This window comes from Macaca fascicularis, chromosome 9, assembly GCF_037993035.2.
Source record: "Macaca fascicularis isolate 582-1 chromosome 9, T2T-MFA8v1.1".
In the NCBI taxonomy this organism is placed as follows: domain Eukaryota; kingdom Metazoa; phylum Chordata; class Mammalia; order Primates; family Cercopithecidae; genus Macaca; species Macaca fascicularis.
Genome location: NC_088383.1, coordinates 139,104,327 through 139,125,105, shown reverse-complemented (window position 1 = coordinate 139,125,105; position 20,779 = coordinate 139,104,327). Strand labels below are relative to the sequence as shown.

The following is a 20,779-nucleotide window of genomic DNA, read 5'->3' as shown; positions in this document are numbered from 1 at the left end:
CTCCCTACACCACGTTCCACTTCATGGCTGCTGCCCTTTCTTCATTCCACAGACCCTTCAGTAACCTTCAGTAACAGTGACCACAACCACCTTCCTGCAACACCTTCCACTTGGCTCTCCATGTTTCCTCTGCCCTCCCGAACTGCTCAGACTCTGTCCATTTCTGTCATCTCTGGCAGCCTCTGAACACCAGCATGTGCCAGCCTTGGTTCTGAGTCCTCTTCTATGCCTATCCACACTCACTGTCCTGGAGTGGGCTCATCCGATCCTATGGCTCTAAATGACGCTGCTATTATAACTCCCAAGTTCTTCCCAGCCCAGGCCTCTCCCCTCACCTCCAGACTATACACTCAACATCTGCACTCAGAGCTCTATCAAACACCTCTCACTAAACCTGTTCCTCCCCCAAGGCATCTCTATCTCACAAAATCCATCCAGTTCCTCAAATCAAAAAGGAGACAACCTTGATTAATCCATTTCTCTCACTCTCACATCTACTCCATCAACAGGTTTTCTGGGCTCCCCTCCAAAATATAATCCCACTCAGACCATGACATCATTTCATCTCTCACCTGGCCTAGCAGCCTGCTAACTGAGGTACCTGCTTCTATTCTGCACCCTTCCCCCTTCAAACCATTCTCCACCCAGCAGCCAGAGTAACTGACTTATGACAGGAATGGAACTGTGTCATTGCTACTGCACTTGGAATAAGACCTGAATGTTATCATTCCCCACAAGGTCACTGACCCCTGCCTGCCACTCCAACCTCATGTCACATTCTCCCCTCCCTCACCACTCTCCAGCCCCACTAGCCTTCTGCTCTGACACTCTGTACTTCGGTTAAAAGCTCTTCCTAGCTCTCCCAAGGGCTGGCTCCTTTTCATTCTCCTGATGGCCCTGCTGGCACAGTAGCTCACACCTGTAATCCCAGTATTTTGGGAGGCCAAGGTGGGAGGAATGCTTGAGTTCAGAAGTTTGAGGCTGCAGTGAGCTATGATCACGCCACTGCACCCTGGCCTGGGTGACAGAGTGAGACCTTGTCTCTTAATAAAAAAAAGAACTCTCTTCCTTAGATACACCTTCCAGTCCAATCTAAATAAAGTATCCCACCTATCCCAGTTCCCATTTTTCATAGCCTATTTCTTTCTTTTGCAGAACTTATTACTACCTAAAATTACCTTGATAACATACATGTCTACCGTTTGTTGTCTGTGACCCTTAGTGTTATGTTTTGTATCCTCAGTGCCTAGACTACTGTGTGGCATTTAGTGTTTGATAAATAAATTTTGATAGAATAGTAAACAAAGGGGGTCAGTATACCTAAGCCAAGAATGGGGATGGCCACTTGCCAATGATGGCACTGAGCCGCAAGACTAAAGAGAGAACACTTAAACCTGCTATTCAGGAACATTTGGTTAAACCTCCAAAAGAGGCTTCCTTCTACTCTGTGATGTGTGATATTAAAAAAAAAAAAAAAAAGAATTTCAAAATCAAAATCTTTGTCAAACAGCCAAATATAAATCTCACAATAGAAATTTAAATTAACAGTTTTGATAGCTTAGGCGGAGATCGCTTCCAATATGGTCAAATAGGAAGAGCTCCAATCTGTAGCTCCCAGCAAGACCGACGCAGAAGACGGGTGATTTCTGCATTTCCAACTGAGGTACCAGGTTCATCTCATTGGGACTGGTTGGACAGTGGGTGCAGCCCACGGAGGGCGAGCCAAAGCAGGGCGGGGCGTCACCTGACCCGGGAAGTACAAGGGGTTGGGGGATTTCCCTTTCCTAGTCAAGGGAAGCTGTGAGTGACTGCACCTGAAGGAATGGTACACTTCTGCCTAAATACTGCACCTTTCCCACGGTCTTCGCAACTGGCAGACTAGGAGATTCCCTCTGGTGCCTGGCTTAGTAGGTCCCACGCCCATGGAGCCCTGCTCGTTGCTAGACAGCAGTCTGAGACCGACCTGGGACACTGAAGCTTGGCTGGGGGAGGGGCGTCCGCCATTGCCGAGGCTTGAATAGGCAGTTCTATACTTACAGTGTAAACAAAGTGGCAGGGAAGCTCGAACTGCAGCCCACCGCAGCTCAGCAAGGCCTACTGCCTCTCTAGATTCCACCCCTGGGGGCAGGACATATCTGAACAAAAGGCAGCAGACAGCTTCTACAGACTTAAACATCCCTGCCTGACAGCTCTGAAGAGTGCAGGTGGTTCTCCCAGCATGGCGTTCGAGATCCAATAACAGACAAGTGGGTCCCTGACCCCCGTATAGCCCCACTGGGAGACACCTCCTAGTAGGGGCCGACAGACACCTCATACAGACGGGTGCCCCTCTGGGATGAAGCTCCCAGAGGAAAGGTCAGGCAGCTATATTTGCTGTTCTGCAGCCTCCACTGGTGATACCCAGGCAAACAGGGTCTGGAGTGGACCTCCAGCAAACTCCAACAGACCTGCAGCTGAGGGGCCTGTTAGAAGGAACACTAACAAACAGAAAGGAATAGCATCAACATCAACAAAAAGGACATCCACACCAAAACCCCATCTGTAGGTCACCAACTTCAAAGACCAAAGGTAGATAAAACCACAAAGATGGGGAGACATCAGAACAGAAAGGCTGAAAATTCCAAAAACCAGGAATGCCTCTTCTCCTCCAAAGGAACACAACTCCTTGTCAGCAAGGGAACAAAACTTGACAGAGAATGAGTTCAACGAGTTGACAGACGTAGGATTCAGAAGGTCGGTAATAATAAACTTCTCCTAGCTAAAGGAGCATGTTCTAATCCATCACAAGGAAGCTAAAAACCTTGAAAAAATGTTAGACAAATGGCTAACTAGAATAGTGAGTGTAGAGAAGAGCTTAAATGACCTGATGGAGCTGAAAACCACAGTACAAGAACTGCGTGAAGCATACACAAGCTTCACACTAGCCGATTCGATCAAGCGGAAGAAAGGATATCAGTGATTGAAGATCAAATTAATGAAATAAAGTGAGAAGACAAGATTAGAGGAAAAAAGAGTGAAAAGAAATGAACAAAGCCTCCAAGAAATATGGCACTATGTGAAAAAACCAAATCTACATTTGATTGGTGTACCTGAAAGTGGCAGGGAGAATGGAACCAAGTTAGAAAACACTCCTCAGGGTATTATCCAAGAGAACTTACCCAACCTAGCAAGGCAGGTCAACATTCAAATTCAGGAAATACAGGGGACACCACAAAGATACTCCTGGAGAAGAGCAACCCCAAGACACATAATTATCAGATTCACCAAGGTTGAAATTAAGGAAAAAATGTTAAGGGCAGCCAGGGAGAAAGGCTGGGTTACCCACAAAGGGAAGCCCATCAGACTAACAGTGGATCTATCCGCAGAAATCTTACAAGCCAAAAGTGAGTGGGGGCCGATATTCAACATTCTTAAAGAATTTTCAACCCAGAATTTCATATCCAGGCAAACTAAGCTTCATAAGTGAAGGGGAAATAAAATCATTTAAAGACAAGCAAATGCTGAGAGATTTTGTCACCACCAGGCCTGCCTTACAAGAGATCCTGAAGGAAGTACTAAACATGGAAAGGAACAACCCGTACCAGCCACTGCAAAAACAGGCCAAATGGTAAAAGACCATTGACACTATGAAGAAACTGCATTAATGAACAGGCAAAATTACCAGCTAGCATCATAATGACAGAATCAAATTCACACATACAGGCTGGGCATGGTGGCTCATACCTGTAATCCCAGCACTTTTGGGAGGCCAAGGCAGGTGGATAATTTGAGGTCAGGAGTTCGAGACCAGACTGGCCAACATGGTGAAACCCTGTCTCTACTAAAAATACAAAAATTAGCTGGGCATGGTGGCGGGTGCCTGTAATCCCAGCTACCCAGGAGACTGAGGCAGAAGAACCTCTTGAACCTAGAAGGCGGAGGTTGCAGTGAGCCAAGATCGCATCACTGCACTCCAGCCTGGGCAACAGTGAGACTCCAACTCAAAAAAAAAAAAAAAAAATTCACACATAACAAAATTACTTAAATGTAAGTGGGCTAAATGCCCCAATTAAAAGACTAAAAGACACAGCCTGGCAAATTGGACAAAAAGTCAAGACCCATCAGTGTGCTGTATTCAGGAGACCCATCTCACATGCAAAGACAAACACAGGCTCAAAATAAAGGGATGGAGGAAGACCTACCAAGCAAATGGAAAGCAAAAAAAGCAGAGACTGCAATCCTGGTCTCTGATAAAAGAGACTTTAAACCAACAATAACAAACTGGATAAAGAAAATGTGGCACATATATATACACCATGGAATACTAGGCAGCCCTAAAAAAGGATGAGTTCATGTCCTTACAGGGACATGGATGAAGCTGGAAACCATCATTTTCAGCAAACAATCACAAGGACAGAAAATCAAACACCGCATGTTCTCACTCATAAGTGGGAGCTGAACAATGAGAACACATGGACACAGGGAGGGGAACATCACACACCAGGGCCCTGCTGGGGGTGGGGAGCTGAGGGATAGCATTGAGAAATACCTAATGTAAATGATGAGTTGATGGGTGCAGCAAACCAACATGGCACATGTATACCTATGTAACAAACCTGCATGTTGTGCACCTGTACCCTAGAACTTAAAGTATAATAATAATTTTTAAAAAAAAAGTTTTGATAACTTCTTTAAAGACTTTCACCAAACTTAGCCCAGAAACAGCTAATAAAACCATGTTAATTGTGGGTTTTTTAAATTACCAAGATAGCACAGATAAAAACCTACAGTCTTTTTAAGATTTAACAATTCTACCAGAATTATCTGAGAAGCATTTTTAGAGTTCCTTCCTGTAGAATGAAATCCAACATATGCTCTCTTAAGATGCCAAATAAATTGGCCAACATTCTCTTACACTGAAAATGTTTAATTCCACTAGTTAGCGTGCACCTGGTTATACAGTTAGTTGGTATCCTTCAGAAGATTGCCCAACACTATCTGTTTACACAAAATAATTATACACTCAGATATTAAACATAAACTACACTTACATTTATGATTGTACAGACCTTTAGAAATTCAACAATGCAATCTGTATCTTTAAGACAGTCGCACTTTCAAAATAAGAATAAACTTTAAAGATTCCTGTTTTTTTTTTTTTTTTTTGAGACGGAGTCTCGCTCTGTCGCCCGGGCTGGAGTGCAGTGGCCGGATCTCAGCTCACTGCAAGCTCCGCCTCCCTGGTTTACGCCATTCTCCTGCCTCAGCCTCCCGAGTAGCTGGGACTACAGGCGCCCGCCACCTCGCCCGGCTAGTTTTTTGTATTTTTTAGTAGAGACGGGGTTTCACGGTGTTAGCCAGGATGGTCTCAATCTCCTGACCTCGTGATCCGCCCGTCTCGGCCTCCCAAAGTGCTGGGATTACAGGCTTGAGCCACCGCGCCCGGCCTCCTGTTTTTTAAGAAGCAAAAATACATTTAAATATGTAACTCCTCCATAACCTTGATCGTATATTTTAAATTACAGTCAACATAAAACGCAAGTACAGCAGCTACTATACAAACAAAATTAATGTCAAATAAAATACAATAGTATAAAATCTCACCAACCAGCCAGGTGGTAAGTCTGACTTTGAGAATGTTTGCGCTGAAGCACATGATATGGTAAAATGAGTATACCACAGCCTAGCAGGATGAGAGTACTAAGCTGGAAGTGGGATCAGGAAGGCTTGCATGGAAAGCAGGAGCCACCCCAACAAAGGAAAGTCATTTTTTTCTTTTTTTTTGAGACGGAGTCTTGCTCTGTTGCCCAGGCTGGAATGCAGTGATGTGGTCTCAGCTCACTGCAACCTCTGCCTCCCGGGTTCAAGCGATTCTCCTGCCTCAGCCTCCCGAGTAGCTGGGAATAGAGGCACGTGCCACCACACCTGGCTGGGTTTTTTTTTGTATTTTTAGTAGACACGGGGTTTCACCATGTTAGCCAGGATGGTCCCAATCTCCTGACCTCGTGATCCGCCCGCCTCAGCCTCCCAAAGTGCTGGGATTAAAGGCGTGAGCCACCATGCCCAGCCCTATTATTATTATTATTTTTTTACTAATGAAAACCTGGTAAGGTAAAGGTCCCCATCTCAAGTATCTCACATCTAGTCAAGGAGACAATGAAAAGAGGAATCGAATGACAATACAGACAAAAACGTAGGGCATTTCCTGATCCAAGCAACCCATGGCACAGACTAAGTTCAGAGACAAACAAAAAGCTACAGGAAAAAATAGCTAAACTTTCATACAAAATAGCTGATTTGGATCTCAAATACAACCAGCAGCAGGCACCCAACAAAGCCTTGTGCTATTCTTCCTCTCTCCCATCCCCTCTGCCAGATACCATATTTTGGAAGATTCTATCAAACAATTAATTAAATGACAAAGGTGTACTCCTATTTTAGGTAAAGACACAAACAAGGATCAGTATGAGAGAAGGTACTGACAATGTAATTTGAAAATAAAAGGCATTAAGATATTTTAAGTATTTCATTTTATTCTGAATAAACGTAAGGTTTCTCTAAGACTTTTTTGTTCTGTTTCGAGACAAAGTCTCGCTCTGTCGCACAGGCTGTAGTGCAGTAGCGCGATCTCCGGTCACTGCAAGCTCCGCCTGCTGGGTTGAAGTGATTCTCCTGCCTCGGCCTCCTGAGTAGCTGGGATGACAGGCATACGCCACCACACCTAGCTAAATTTTGTATTTTTAGTAGAGACAGGGTTTCACCATGTTACTCAAGCCGGTCTTGAACTCCTTTTAGTGATAGAAATACCACATCATCTCTTCCGTGCCACTGGAGGTGTGACAGCCTCAGGATGGAGCCCAGAAGAGCCCACTATACATGTCAGTGACTCAGGTAAATGGAACACCACCCATTATAAACACAGCACCCAAAAGGAGTACAGATGCACTTTTAATTTTTTTTTTAAGAGACAAGGTCTCACTCTGTCACCCAAGCTGGAGTGTAGTGGCACAATCAGAGCTCACTGCAGCCTCTAACTCCTAGTCTTAAGCAATCCTCCCACCCCAGCCTCCCAAGTAGCTGGGGCAACAGGTGTACACAGTTAGTTTTTTAAATTTTTATTCTGCAGAGATGAAGTCTCGCTATGTTGTCAGGCTGGTCTCAAACTCATGTCCTTGAACAATCCTCCCACTCACGCCTCCCAAAGAAGCCTCCAAAAGTGCCGGGATTACACGTGTGAACCACTGTGCCCCACCCCAAATACACTTTACGACCATACCATCAATATAGAGAATGAGGGATTCAGACGCAATAAATATGAAAACCTTGTCCTTCAGCATTCAATTCCAATGAGCACAAACTAACTACTCTGACCAAAAATGGGTGACTAACTCTTCTAACTCTATTTTACCAGCTCCTACAAAATAAGAAATTATTGATAGTCACAAAAGTTTACAACCTGTTTAAAAATATCTAGTTTATGATCACTTATTTAAATGATTTTATAAATCCCAGTCACAAAAAAGAACTGATCCCTTTACAAGCCAAAAATGCCAAATTATTTTATCATTAAAAAAAAAAAAAGACTGAAGGGCAAAGTGGCTCACATCTGTACTACGAGCACTTTGGGAGGCCAAGGTAGGCAGTCTGCTTGAGTCCATGAGTTCAAGACCAGCCTAAGCAACAAGCAAAATACAAAAATTAGCTGGGCAGGGTGGTGCACACCTGCAGTACCAGCTATTCGGGAGGCTAAGGTGGGGAAATTGCTTGAGCCTGGAAGGTAGAGGCTGCAGTGAGCCAAGATTACACCACTGAACTACAGCCTGGGTAATAACAGTGAGACCTTGTCTCCAAAAAAAAGACTAAGAAATCAAATAGACACAAGATAAAGTAGAAGAACATTAGTTCATACTCTAGAACTTTCCAAAAACTCTCATTAACAAAAAGAAAGCAGTTTTAAAATGAACTACATTCCTTTTTTTTTCAGACACGGTCTCACCCTATGTCACCCAGTGGTGTGACTGCCTTGAGACCTCCTGGGCTCAAGGAATCCTCTGCCTTATCCTCCCGAGTAACTGGGACTAAAGGTGCACGCCAACATGCACAGCTAACTTTTTTAGTTTTTCTTGTGTAGAGATGGTTTTGCTATGTGCATCAGGCTGGTTTTGAACTCCTGGCCACAAGCAATACTCCCACCTCAGCCTCAAGAGGTGTTGGGATTACAGGTGTGAGCCACGGCGCCCAGCCTGCATGCCTCTCTTACTGGGAAAGACCAATGATATCTCATTCTACTTCTCTTTTACTTACTATTGTTCAGCAAGTACCTTACCTTTGCCCCTAATGATGGCTAATGAAAGAAAACTATGTTATAGAGTGAATTTCCAGAAAGTGATGACTCCTGGAAGAATGACCAATCTTACGCTGTCATCATCCTCATGAGTGGCAGGTGCAGTCAGGCTCAGGTATCCCCCACAACCCAAAATCGCTGAGGGCTCCTCCAACCTTTGGCTCACAGAGATACTTAAGCACTTGAACAACTTAAAATCTCATTGCCAAGTCTGGTACCAATGTGAGAAGTAATTCTATAGTCACTTTAAATAAATCATTCAGATAGCAGCTAAGAACAATGTGTTACCTAAACCAGTAACATGATACACATAAAAGCAGACTTAGAACAATTACCATCATCTCGATTAATCTTATGATTGAAATGTTTAATCATTCATTTCACTTGTAATCATTATCTTTTATCACTGACCAAACATGCAGTTTTAATGCCCTCCTTCTATTATTTATATTGGACATTTTAGGGTTACACTCTAAAGTTACATTATACATTTCATTGGAATTTTAAATAAGCCCTTAAATTTTAAAAACCTAATCACTATATTCACATCTGCCCTATTTGCATAAAGAAACACTAGAAGGATTCATACAAAATTAATACAAGCAGTTACTTATGTGGTGGGACACAAGGGTGACAACGGAGGAATGGGGTGAGCCTTCTCAATGGACACCTTTCTATACTGTTCAGTATTTTGAGCCATCTAAGTACAATACCTATTCAAAGCAAACTTATTGCTACAGAAGCTGCCTGAAAATTTTATCACCTACTACACGAATGAATTATCCTGTCAGAATTCTGTTTTCAGTTTACATAAAAAGAGACATAAGACCAATACAGTTGATGTTATTTTTAACCCCATATATGAGTATACTGGATAACATGTACTCTGAACTCACAGATTCTTGTTTTAAAAAATAAGACTTTGGTTTTTCTTTTTTTTTTTTTTAAATCTTAAGGATTCAGGCTTTGGAATACAAGGTGCACCTCCCTCCTGATAATTCATTTCTAAGACTTTCAACACATATTTTGGCCCTGTTGCCTAAACCAGTACTAAGTCCTAAATAGTATTTTCAATGTGCTAAACCAATTGAGTTAATCCACAGTCACAACTATGGCTTTCCTAGTACTTATCCACTCAAGACAGAAGCAGGAATGGAGGAGCACACAAACCAGAGTGAAAAACAAAAGAGGCAAGGAAGAGACTGACTGGCTTCCCTCTTCCTCCGCATTCTGAACAGGTTAGAAAGACTTTCACCTTCTCCCATAGGTCTGTCTGCCTTCATCTAAACCAAGATAGCAACTTCCTGTTCCCTGGTCCCTAGCAGCATTTACATACCCTTTCCTGAACTATTTTCCACAGCACACCTAGCTTTTCAATGACATAATTTGTGTTACTATTTTAAATGTCTTAAAACCACAGTTACCCACAGGGAACTAACTCGTCTGCCTGTGCTCTCCAAAACTCCAGCCCACAGCCACCTTGATGTTTGATAGTCATGCCCCACACCCGAGGATGATCGAGGAAAAGTGTACATTTGGCCGGGCGTGGTGGCTCACGCCTGTAATCATAGTACTTTGGGAGGCCGAGGCAGGCAGATCACGAGGTCAGGAGACCGAGACCATCCTGGCTAAGATGGTGAAACCCCGTCCACCAAAAATACAAAAGATTAGCTGGGCGTGGTGGTGGGTGCCTGCAATCCCAGCTACTCAGGAGGCTGAGGCAGGAGAATCGCTTAAACCAGGGAGGCAGAGGATGCAGTAAGCCGAGATCGCACCACTGCACCCCAGCCTGGGCGACAGAGCAAGACTCGTCTCAAAAAAAAAAAAAAAAAGAAAAGCAAAATTATTTTAAGATTTTTAAGAATAATGTGCAAAAATAACAGATCCCACATCAATCACAGATATTTGGAATTCCACACCACTCCATCTTTATATTAGTTAATAAAATCTGATCTTTTATTTTATTTATGTATTTTTCAGAGACAGTATCTCGCTCTGTCACCCAGGCTAGAGTGCAGTGGCGCAATCTCGCTCACTGCAACCTCTGCCTCCCAGGTTCAAAAGGGTCTCCTGCCTTAGCCTCCCACACAGCTGGGATTACAGGCACCGTCCCCCCACCACGCCCAGCTAATTTTTGTATTTTAGTAGAGACAGGGTTTCACTATGTTGGCTGGGCTGATCTTAAACTCCTGAACTCAGATGATATTCCCGCCTCAGCCTCCTAAAGTGCTGGGATTACAGGCGTGAGCTACCACGCCCAGCCCTAATCTAACCCATAAATCAGAATTAAATTCATAAAAGACATGACATTGAAATATAAATACCTTCACAAATGAAACTTGAGGGTGTTCTTTAGCTAACTCTGCCATAACTTCGTTCATCTGTGCACACTGTGGAGCCCATGGTGCCCAGAAATGGACCACAAGGAGGGATCTGTAAATCAATTAAATGCATTGATTTAAAATTATAACAATTTTGGAAATAAACAAATACTGATATAGATTAAATTACCAAAAAGAAAAAAAAAACTTTAAAAGAACTGCCTGAAGTTTTTCATATTGCTAGAATGTAAATGCACTCTGCAAAGTCTTGAGACTTTCAGATAAATTTTCAAGTCAATGGCATTTTGAGTCAAGCCCATTTGAAGTAGATCTGAATATTCATCCACATCAATTAAAAGTCATGTAAATCACTGTTGTTGGGAGTGTAAATCAGTTCAACCATTGTGGAAGACAGTGTAGCAACTCCTCAAGGATCTAGAACCAGAAATACCATCTGACCCAGCAATCCCATTACTGGGTATATACCCTAAAGATTATAAATCATTCTACTATAAAGACACATGCACACATGTTTATTGCAGCACTATTTACAATATCAAAGACTTGGAACCAACCCAAATGCCCATCAATGATAGACTGGATAAAGAAAATGTGGCACATATATACTATGGAATACTATGCAGTCATAAAAAGGAATGAGTTCATGTCCTTTGCAGGGACATGGATGAAGCTGGAAGCCACCATTCTCAGCAAACTAACACAGGAATAGAAAAACAAATGCTGCGTGTTCTCACTCATAAGTGAGAGGTGAACAATGAGACCATATGGATACAGGGAGGGGAATATCACACACCGGGGCCTGTCAGGGGGTAGGGGCCAAGGGGAGGGAAAGCATTAGGACAAACACCTAATGTATACAGGGTTTAAAACCTAGATGATGGATTGACAGGTGCAGCAAACCACCATGGAACATGTATACCTATGTAAGAAACCTGCATGTTCTGCACATGTATCCCAGAACTTAAAGTAAACAAAACTAAAAAAAAAGCCGGGTAAATCAACTATATTTTCAGACCCCTGGGCAAAGTGGAAACTGAATTTCCGTATTAATGGCACAATGTTTGTGAAAAATGGTTGTAGACACATTATTACTAGTAATATCATTATTTACTTTTTAAATGTGGTATAGTGATGAAGAGACATAACCGTGGCCATAGAAACAATAGTAAGTGTTGAAAATGAAGGCATGCCAGTGGAAAACGAGGAAAAGAATAGAACTGCTTTCACAAAGACATTCTTTTATACTTTTTAATATTATGCTACAAAAGATTTTTCCAGGCCTGGCACAGTGGCTCACACCTGTAATCCCAGCACTTTGGGAAGCCGAGGCAGGCAGATCACTTGAGGTCAGCAGTTCAAGCCCAGCCTGGCTAACATGGTGAAACTCCATCTCTACTAAAAATACAAAAAATTAGCCAGGTGTGCTGATGTATGCCTGTAATCCCAGCTACTCAGAAGGCTGAGGCAGAAGAACTGTTTGAACCCGGGAGGCAAGAGGTTGCAGTGAGCTGAGATCACACCACTGCACTGCAGCCTGGGCAGCAGAGCAAGACTCTGTCTCAAAAAAAAAAAAAAAAAAAAAAAAGAGATTTTTATAGGCCAGGCAAGGTGGCTCATGCCTGTAATCAGCATTTTGGGAGGCTAAGGTGGAAGGATCACTTGAGCCCAGGGGGTCGAGGTTGCAATGAGCTATGATCGTACCACTACACTCCACTGTGGGCAACAGAGTAAGACCCATTAAAAAAATAATAATAATAAATTTCTAAACATTTATAGTATGAACACACAGAATAGATTAATAACTCAGTATCTACTTTAGTTAGCTTTCATACAAAATTATCTTGGCAAAGATATCTATGGTCATATCCAACTGAAAAATCCTTCAGTTTTATGGAATTCTGTTCAAATATAATACCACCTCCCAAAAAAAACTGAAAAATCACGAACAGAAATATGTTCTATGGCAAAAAGAAACAAGGACAACTAACCTATGGGTAAAGAAAGGAATAACAAACTGTAAAAACCGATCAAATAACACCAGTGAGAAGAGAATAAGCCTACAATAAAGTGTCAGGAAAGCAGAAGCAAAGAGCAGCATGAGGATTTCGAAGGTAGAAAGGACAGGATTTGGTGACAGATGAGGCGGTCTACAGCTGACTCCAAGTTCTGGCTTAGCGACTGACGGCTAGTGGTGAAACTATGCCTCAAATCATAGTGCAGAAGCTGCCAACCTGAGGAAAGGAAGTTTAATGGGCTGTTAGTATGATGTCTAGACCTCAGGGAAGAAGTCTGCACTTGATATACAGATTTGGGAATCAAGAAAGGAACAGTGCCGGCACCAAACTGCAAAGGGATACAGAGGGACACAGAAGAGACCCGAGGTCAGCGCCTCAGGGGGCTTAGCAACATTCAGTTAGGACAGATGGAGGAGAAGGAATTCATGTAGTGAAGCAGAGGAGGGATCCTAGGCGGTACTGGAAGACTAAAGGGTCTCAAAGAAGTCAACAGAAGAGTGTCAAGAGAGAGTGACAATCATCCAATGCAGTGGGAAAGGGCAACTAACGGAGTAACTTCAATAGAATAGCAGAAGCACAGGTCAGACTGCAGTCCACTGAGGACTGAAGTGAAGATGAGGAAAGAGAGATATACTCTAAGAGATCTGTACAGGCAGAGGGAAAGACAAAATCAAGGAATGGGCTTTTTTAATACAAGAAAATCTTCATATGTTTACTTTACCAGGGGATAGTGCAAATGGAGAGGGAAAGGCTGTAGACACAAGATAGCTGAGGATGCAAGGACTCAGAAGAGGCAGGAGAGGGGAAATCCAGAGCAGAGAAGAGCTTACCTTGCAGAAGAAGGAGGCAGTCTCCTCTGAGTCAGGAGCCAAGGAATTAAGAATGGGTAAGGCTACAAATAAATGGTAAGTGTTGGGATAGGTAAGAGTGGAAGGAGGGCTCGGGGAGATACTACCTGAAGTCCTGTTTTCTCTCAGGTGGGAAGCAAGGTCATTTGTCGAAACGTAGGAAAATAGAGAGCAGAGACCACTGGCAGGACTGAGGAAGGGAGAGTGTCCACAGGCACACAAAAGGAAAGCAGGATGCTCCAAATAAAGACCCACCTAAGGCAGGGAAGGACACATTCGAGGAGCCCCCAATCACTGGCTGTTAATTTGCATCCAGCACAACTCAGCAACTTCAATGGTTAAGTAGGTGGCGCCTCAGGTCCAAGGCAAAGACTGTGCTGTTTCAATCAAGCACTGTTTCATTTTCCTCCTGTGCATTCAGCTAGATTACATTTTTCAGTCTTTTCCTTGCAGTTGTCTGGGGCCCTGGAACTGAATTCTGGCCCCTAAAACTAGAACACAGGCCTGACCCCTCAAAACCCTCCCTCAGAAGCCTCTGCCCACCATAGCCTCCAGCAATGAAGAGGATCCAGGGAGGCTCCATTGCCTAAGGATGGCGAGAACAAACCAGAGGTTCAGAGGCCTCAAGCAAGAATGCTCATGGCAGCCCTATACATAGTAACTCAAAACTGGAAATTAGCCAGATGCCCACCAATGGGGGAAAGTGATAGACATTCATACAACGGAATGTAACTTAGCAGTAAAAAGGAACCAACTACAAACACAGGCAATGACATGGATGAAGCTCAAAAATATGTGAGCAAAAGATGCCACAGACAAAGAACTGTATGATTCCACTCACACAAAGTCCAAGAGCAGGGAAAACTCATCTACGGTGACAGTAAGAAATCAGTCGTTTGGGTAAAGGGGATAGAAAACTTCCTGGGTTCTACATTTTTCCTGTGAATGGTGGTTATTGGTATGTATACAATTGTGAAAATTCATCACATCTGATGATTAAGATCTGTGCATTTTGTTACTGTATGTAACACTTCAACTTCTTTATAAAGCTGGGATACCATTTTTCACCAAATTGACCAAAAAAAATTTTTTTTTCTCTTTTTTTGAGACAGGGTCTTACTTTACTGCCTGGAGTGCAAGGCAAGTGTAACCTCGACTTCCTGGGCTCGGGTGATCCTCCCACCTCCGCCTCCCAGACTACAGCCATATTTTGTTCTTTGTAAAGTTGGGGTTTCGCCAATGCCCAGGCTGGCCTCAAACTCCTGAGCTCAAGCAATCAATCCAGCTGCATTCACCTCTCAAAGCACTGGGATTACAGGCATAAGCCACCATGCCCAGCCAACAAAAGGACTGTTTAAATCATAATATTCAATGATAAAAAGGACGACGAGAAGTACTTTCATGTCCTAACGGTAAAAATTAAATTGGGACCTTTCAGAAATTTCTCACACATGAGTATCAATCCTAAGGAGTAATTAAGAGAAAAAGATTTTCTGTATGTGGATATTTTCCCACTATTTTATGTAGCAAATCAGAAAAATCTGATGCTCAATAATAGTTTTTAAATGGTCATAAGAAAATATTATAAAGCCATTACAAATCAAATTTTCAAAGAACTTTCAATGCCACAGTAATACTAATATAACTACATTTTTCAAAAATTAAAGTAGGTTACCAAACTTTATAACAGTATGAGCCCAAATAAGTAAAAAAGAAAAAAAGAGAGTATGCTATAGAAACAGAATTCATTTGTTTCATTATTACTAACATGGCTTTGAAGAGTAATTTAACTTCCACATCTGTAAAATAGCAATAACCAACACTCTGGGATGTTGAGAAGATGAAACAAAAATATAAAACATTTGAAAACATTAAAACATGATATTGTTAGTTGAAATTATCCACAATATTCTCCTATTTAATGCTTAACTTCCATTTCTCAATTAAGCACATAATGTCCAGTATTATAAGGACATACTATATCTGAAACAAATATAAACGTTATCCCCTTTTGGATTATATGTTACAGTATTCTTTCCATCTTAATGGATAGCCCCGTATGCCTGGTGCACTGTTGGAGAAAAACATCAGACAAAAACCACATTCAAATCCTGACTAATGTAATTTTAGACAATGTAATAAACGTCAGCTCTTCATCAGCAAATAGTTGTTTTTCAATTATTATAGTATTCTGCTACTACATTCATCTGCAGATAATACCAGCTACTGCTTATTAAACGTATCATATACTAAACCTGCTTACTCTGCAAATGGATATTAATAACCCCATTGTACAGACCAGCTGAGATTTCAGCAACTCATGTAAATATCTGATTCAATTACTTAAAAGAAAAAAATTTCAATTCATGTCAAATTTTAAAATTGGAGAAGCAATGATTTGGAAAGTAGATTTAAAATTATTACATCAACACAAGTACTAAAATTCGGGCACTTTTTGTTTGTTTTTTGAGACAGGGTCTCACTCTGTCACCCAGGCTGGAGTATAGTGGCAGGATCACAGCTCACCGCAGCCTGGAACTCCTGGGCTCAAACAATCCTCCCACCTCAGCCTCCTGAGTAGCTGGGGACTACAGGTATGCATCACCATGCCTGGCTACTTTTTTTATTTTTTGTAGAGATGGGTTCTCACTATGTTGTCCAAGCTAGTCTCAAACTCCTGGCCTCAAGTCATCCTTCCAAAGTGCTGGGATTGCTGGTGTGAGCCACCACAATATTCTCTTTTTTTTTTTTTTTTTTTTTTTTTTTGAGACGGAGTCTCGCTCTGTCGCCCGGGCTGGAGTGCAGTGGCCGGATCTCAGCTCACTGCAAGCTCCGCCTCCCGGGTTTATGCCATTCTCCTGCCTCAGCCTCCCGAGTAGCTGGGACTACAGGCGCCCGCCACCTCGCCCAGCTAGTTTTTTTTTTTTTTTTTTGGTATTTTTTAGTAGAGACGGGGTTTCACCGTGTTAGCCAGGATGGTCTCGATCTCCTGACCTTGTGATCCGCCCGTCTCGGCCTCCCAAAGTGCTGGGATTACAGGCTTGAGCCACCGCGCCCGGCCTTTTTTTGGTATTTTTTAGTAGAGACGGGGTTTCACCGTGTTAGCCAGGATGGTCTCGATCTCCTGACCTTGTGATCCGCCCGTCTCGGCCTCCCAAAGTGCTGGGATTACAGGCTTGAGCCACCACGCCCGGCCCACAATATTCTTAAATGTCTCCATCTTCACCAAAAAAGCTGCAGAAATTTGCTCCTTCCCCAGATGCCACACATCGTTTCTCATGTGTCCGTTTAAAATAGTCACTAAGGAAAGTGTACATTGTTTCCTGGGTCATTTCAAGTACAGACCAGTGGCAAGGATACATCCAAATGGTATTCACATTTAAACTTCTATCCATTTTGGCCAGGCGCGGTGGCTCATGCCTGCAATCCCAGCACGCTGGGAGGCCAAAGCGGGCAGATCACGCGAGGTCAGCAGTTCAAGACCAGCCTGGCTAACATGGTGAAACTCATCTCTACTAAAAATGCAAAAAGTAGCCAGGAGTGGTGGTGAGTACCTGTAATCCCAGCTACTTGGAAGGCTGAGGCATGAGAATCGTTTGAACCCATGAGGCGGAGGTTGCAGTGAGCCAAGATTGTGCCACTGCACTCCACTCCAGCCTGGGCAACAGAGAGAGACTGTCTCAAAAAAAAAAAAAAAAAAAAAAAAAAACTTTTATCCATTTTGATAGTTTAAGGACTTTTTAAAACATGAAGCATTTAAAACAAACATATAAAACACATAGACAAAACAGTCTTTTCAGGTGATGGTAAATTCAAAACGTTTACTTAGGGCAGGTCCACACAAGACCACCTGCTCATTTCAAGAGGTCACTTCTGGTGACTCCCGTGATTGTGCTGATCTGTACTGGATGAGTCAGAGCCCAGCTTCCATCAGTGAGTAAATGTCACATGTCCCCCCGACAATCCCTGCTTTTTTTCCTTAACAATTTCCCAGGTAAACCTGAAATGCCTAAAGAGCTGTGTTATTTCATCACCCCCATAAAGCATTTCTAACCATTAGTCAGTAACTCTCACCCCTCCCCCTTTCCAAAGGCAACACCCCATCTCACCTGCACTCTCCATTGCAAAATCAGAGTATACTACTTGCCTCTAATTCAAATTCAGTCAGCAAAATTTCACTCCATTTAGATCAACAGTGCTGGTCACGGTGGCTCAAGCCTGTAATCCCAATACTTTACAAGGCCGAGGCAGGTGAATCACTTGAGCTCAGGAGTTCCAGAGACCAGCCTGGGCAACATGAAGAAACCCTGTCTCGCCGGGCGCGGTGGCTCAAGCCTGTAATCCCAGCACTTTGGGAGGCCGAGACGGGCGGATCACGAGGTCGGGAGATCGAGACCATCCTGGCTAACACAGTGAAACCCCGTCTCTACTAAAAATACAAAAAAAAAAAAAACTTAGCCGGGCTAGGTGGCGGGCGCCTGTAGTCCCAGCTACTCGGGAGGCTGAGGCAGGAGAATGGCGTAAACCCGGGAGGCGGAGCTTGCAGTGAACTGAGATCCGGCCACTGCACTCCAGCCTGGGTGACAGAGCAAGACTCCGTCTCAAAAAAAAAAAAAAAAGAAACCCTGTCTCTACGAAAAATACACAAATTAGCCCAGCGTGGTGGACCGCACGTGTAGTCCCAGCTACTCAGGAGGCTGTGGTGGGAGGATCGCCTGAACCCAGGAGGTAGAGGCTGCAGTGAGCCGAGATCACGCCACTGCACTCAGCCTGGGCAACAGAGCAACAGCCTGTTTTGAAAACAAAACAAAACAAAATCTGGATCAATAAGCATTTTTGGCCAGATGTGGTAGCTCACACCTGTAATCCCAACCCTTTAGTAGGCTGAGGAGGATAGATCGCTTGAGTCCAGAAGGTCGAGACAAGGCTGGGCAACGCGGAGAGACCTCGTCTCTACAAAAAAAATATAAAAATTAGCCGGGCGTGGTGGTGAGCACCTGTGGTCCCAGCTACTCGAGAGGCTAAGATGCGAGGATGAGGTGGGTGGATCACTTGAGCCTGGGAGGCTGAGGCTGCAGGGAGCCGTGATCACTCCCCTACACTGCAGCCTAGGTGACTGAGCCAGACCCTGTCTCAAAAACAAAACAAAACAAAGTATATTTTGCCTGTGAATTCCATGAACCACTCTGCTTCCTACCGAAGGGCCAACATCTACTGAGTGTTTCCTGCATACTAGGCATTGTATTAATTGTATTTTACATACGTCATCTCATTTAACCCTCACAACAACCCTGAGGTACTAATAGGTGCTGATCTATTTCATCGTTGGGAAACTGAGGCTTGGGTATGAAATGTGCCCAGGGGTTACACGGCTAGTGAGTGGCTGCGGTGGGACTGGATCCCAGGCAATCCGACAGAAGAGCTCCCGTAGCAACCGCTATTAATACAACTAAGAGAACAACTCAGTCCTTGGAGTAGTCTACAATGTGAGGTATTACCACGGGGAGTCCACGCGCAGACCTTTCCCCGCAAACACGCACGCCAGTAAGCATTTACTCGTAAGCATGCTTGCAGTTCAGAGCTTCTAGTCCACCCAGAAACCGTTTTCTATGCATTCCTATGGATCTCCTTTTGTCTTCCCGGGATGGAAGACTTGACACCGGCGCCAAATCTGAACAGACTCTCACTACACCAGTTCATGGAACAGGAAACCTCTGTCTCCGGCAACAGGTTCGGTCTGAAGACTGAGGCTACCTGCTGACCAACAAACTTTAAAGGCTGACTTCAAAAGGCAGCCAGGCCTAGCTAATGCAGCGGGGCCTTCCCCAGCCGCTCTTCCTGCGACAGGGGCGTTCCTGAAGGGAGGCTGAAGAGGAATGGGCCGACGACGGGTCTGCAGCTCCCTCCCGGCGGGCACAGGAAAGGTGGAGCCCGCAGCCATGGGTCCCCGCTCCGTGGCGCGGTGGGCCGGGGTCTCGGCACCGCCCCGTCCCCCGCCCCGCCGCTGCGGCAAGGCTGAGTCACCGCCTCCGTCCCGCTGCGGGGCCGCCCAGGCCAGAGGACGGGAAGGTCGCGTCCCCCGGGCTTGGACAGCCGTCGGGGTCGGAGCGAGGGCCGGGGCCGGGGCTGCGAGAAAAGCCTCGAGCCCTGCTCGCTGTTCCGGGGCGGGGAGCCCGCGGTTCGGGCCAGTCAGCGCCGGAGGCTCGGGGGAATCCCGGGTTGGGCCGGGCCCGGTCCCCCGAGGCCGAAGCGAGCCGGGCGCCAAGGAGCCGGGCTGGGCCACCCGCCGCCCCACACCGGCCCGGTCTCGCGGCCACTCCCGGCCCGGTCTCGCGGCCTCTCCCGCCGGCTCCTCACTCCTGCCACTCGCCGCCTCGCTTACTTGGCTTTGAGGCGCAGCAGCTCCTCAAACTGCCCGGCTGAGCCGACCTCCTCCAGCGCCGCTACAGCTGCCTCAGCCGCCCCCGCCGCCATGCTGCCGCCGCCAGACAGAAGCAATCGCGTGCCGGCGGCCGGATGTAGGCGGGCCCGCGGAGAGCTTAGCGGCTGCGCGAGGGAAAGCCCCGCCCCTGCCTGCGCTGACGCTACAGAGCCTGAGAAATCCCAGAAAGGGCCTCGGCCGCGGGCGCTGAATCCCGCTGGGTGGCTCTGGATCCCGCTGAGGGGCTCTGACCCTGCCAGGTCTGGGCACTCCGCTGCGGACCTCCTGGCTTCCGGAGTTCATGGCTGTCATGGTTCCTGGCTGTCAGGGCTGTCGGGGCTCCCTGGCTGTAGTGGCTCCTGGCTGTAGGCGCTCCTGGCCCTATAAGGGCTTCTGGCTATAGTGGCTTCTGGCCGTCCAGGCCCCTGGCTGTAGGGGTTCCTGGCTGTAATGGCTCCTGGCTGTCGGGACCCCTGGATGTCGGGGTTCCTGGCTGTAGGGGCTCCTGGCTGTAGGCGCTCCTGGCTATAGTGGCTTCTGGCTGTCGGGACCCCTGGATGTCGGGGTTCCTGGCTGTAGGGGCTCCTGGGTGTTAGAGTTCCTGGCTTTCTGGCTATAGTAGGGGCTCCTGGGTGTCAGGGTTCCTTGCTGTCAGTACTCCTGGTGGTAGAGGCTTCTGGCTGTTGGGGTTCCTGGGTGTCGGGGCTCCTGGCTGTCAGGGTTCCTGGCTGTCAGGGCACTTGACTCCTTAGGCTCCTGGCTTTTGGGGCTCCAGACCTTCCTTGCACTTCCTGTGTCTCCTGGGTCTGCAATAGTGAGAAGGGGCCGGT

The 20,779-nt window shown here is 45.2% G+C and overlaps 1 protein-coding gene across 2 annotated transcripts in view; it reads right to left on the bottom strand.

Moving 5' to 3' along the window:
* Positions 1-20,024, bottom strand: part of GLRX3 (glutaredoxin 3) — a 43,944-nt gene extending 23,920 nt beyond the window's left edge. For both annotated transcript variants that reach the window (XM_045361754.3, XM_005566755.5), the window contains exons 1-2: positions 19,911-20,024; positions 10,648-10,756 (exon numbers count right to left, since the gene is read on the bottom strand). Coding sequence is in view for 1 of the 2 variants with exons in the window: in XM_005566755.5 (XP_005566812.2) it covers positions 10,648-10,756; positions 19,911-20,002 (201 nt within the window). In the remaining variant the exon portion in view is untranslated. The remainder of the gene's footprint in view (positions 1-10,647; positions 10,757-19,910) is intronic.
* Positions 20,025-20,779: the final 755 nt, after the last annotated feature.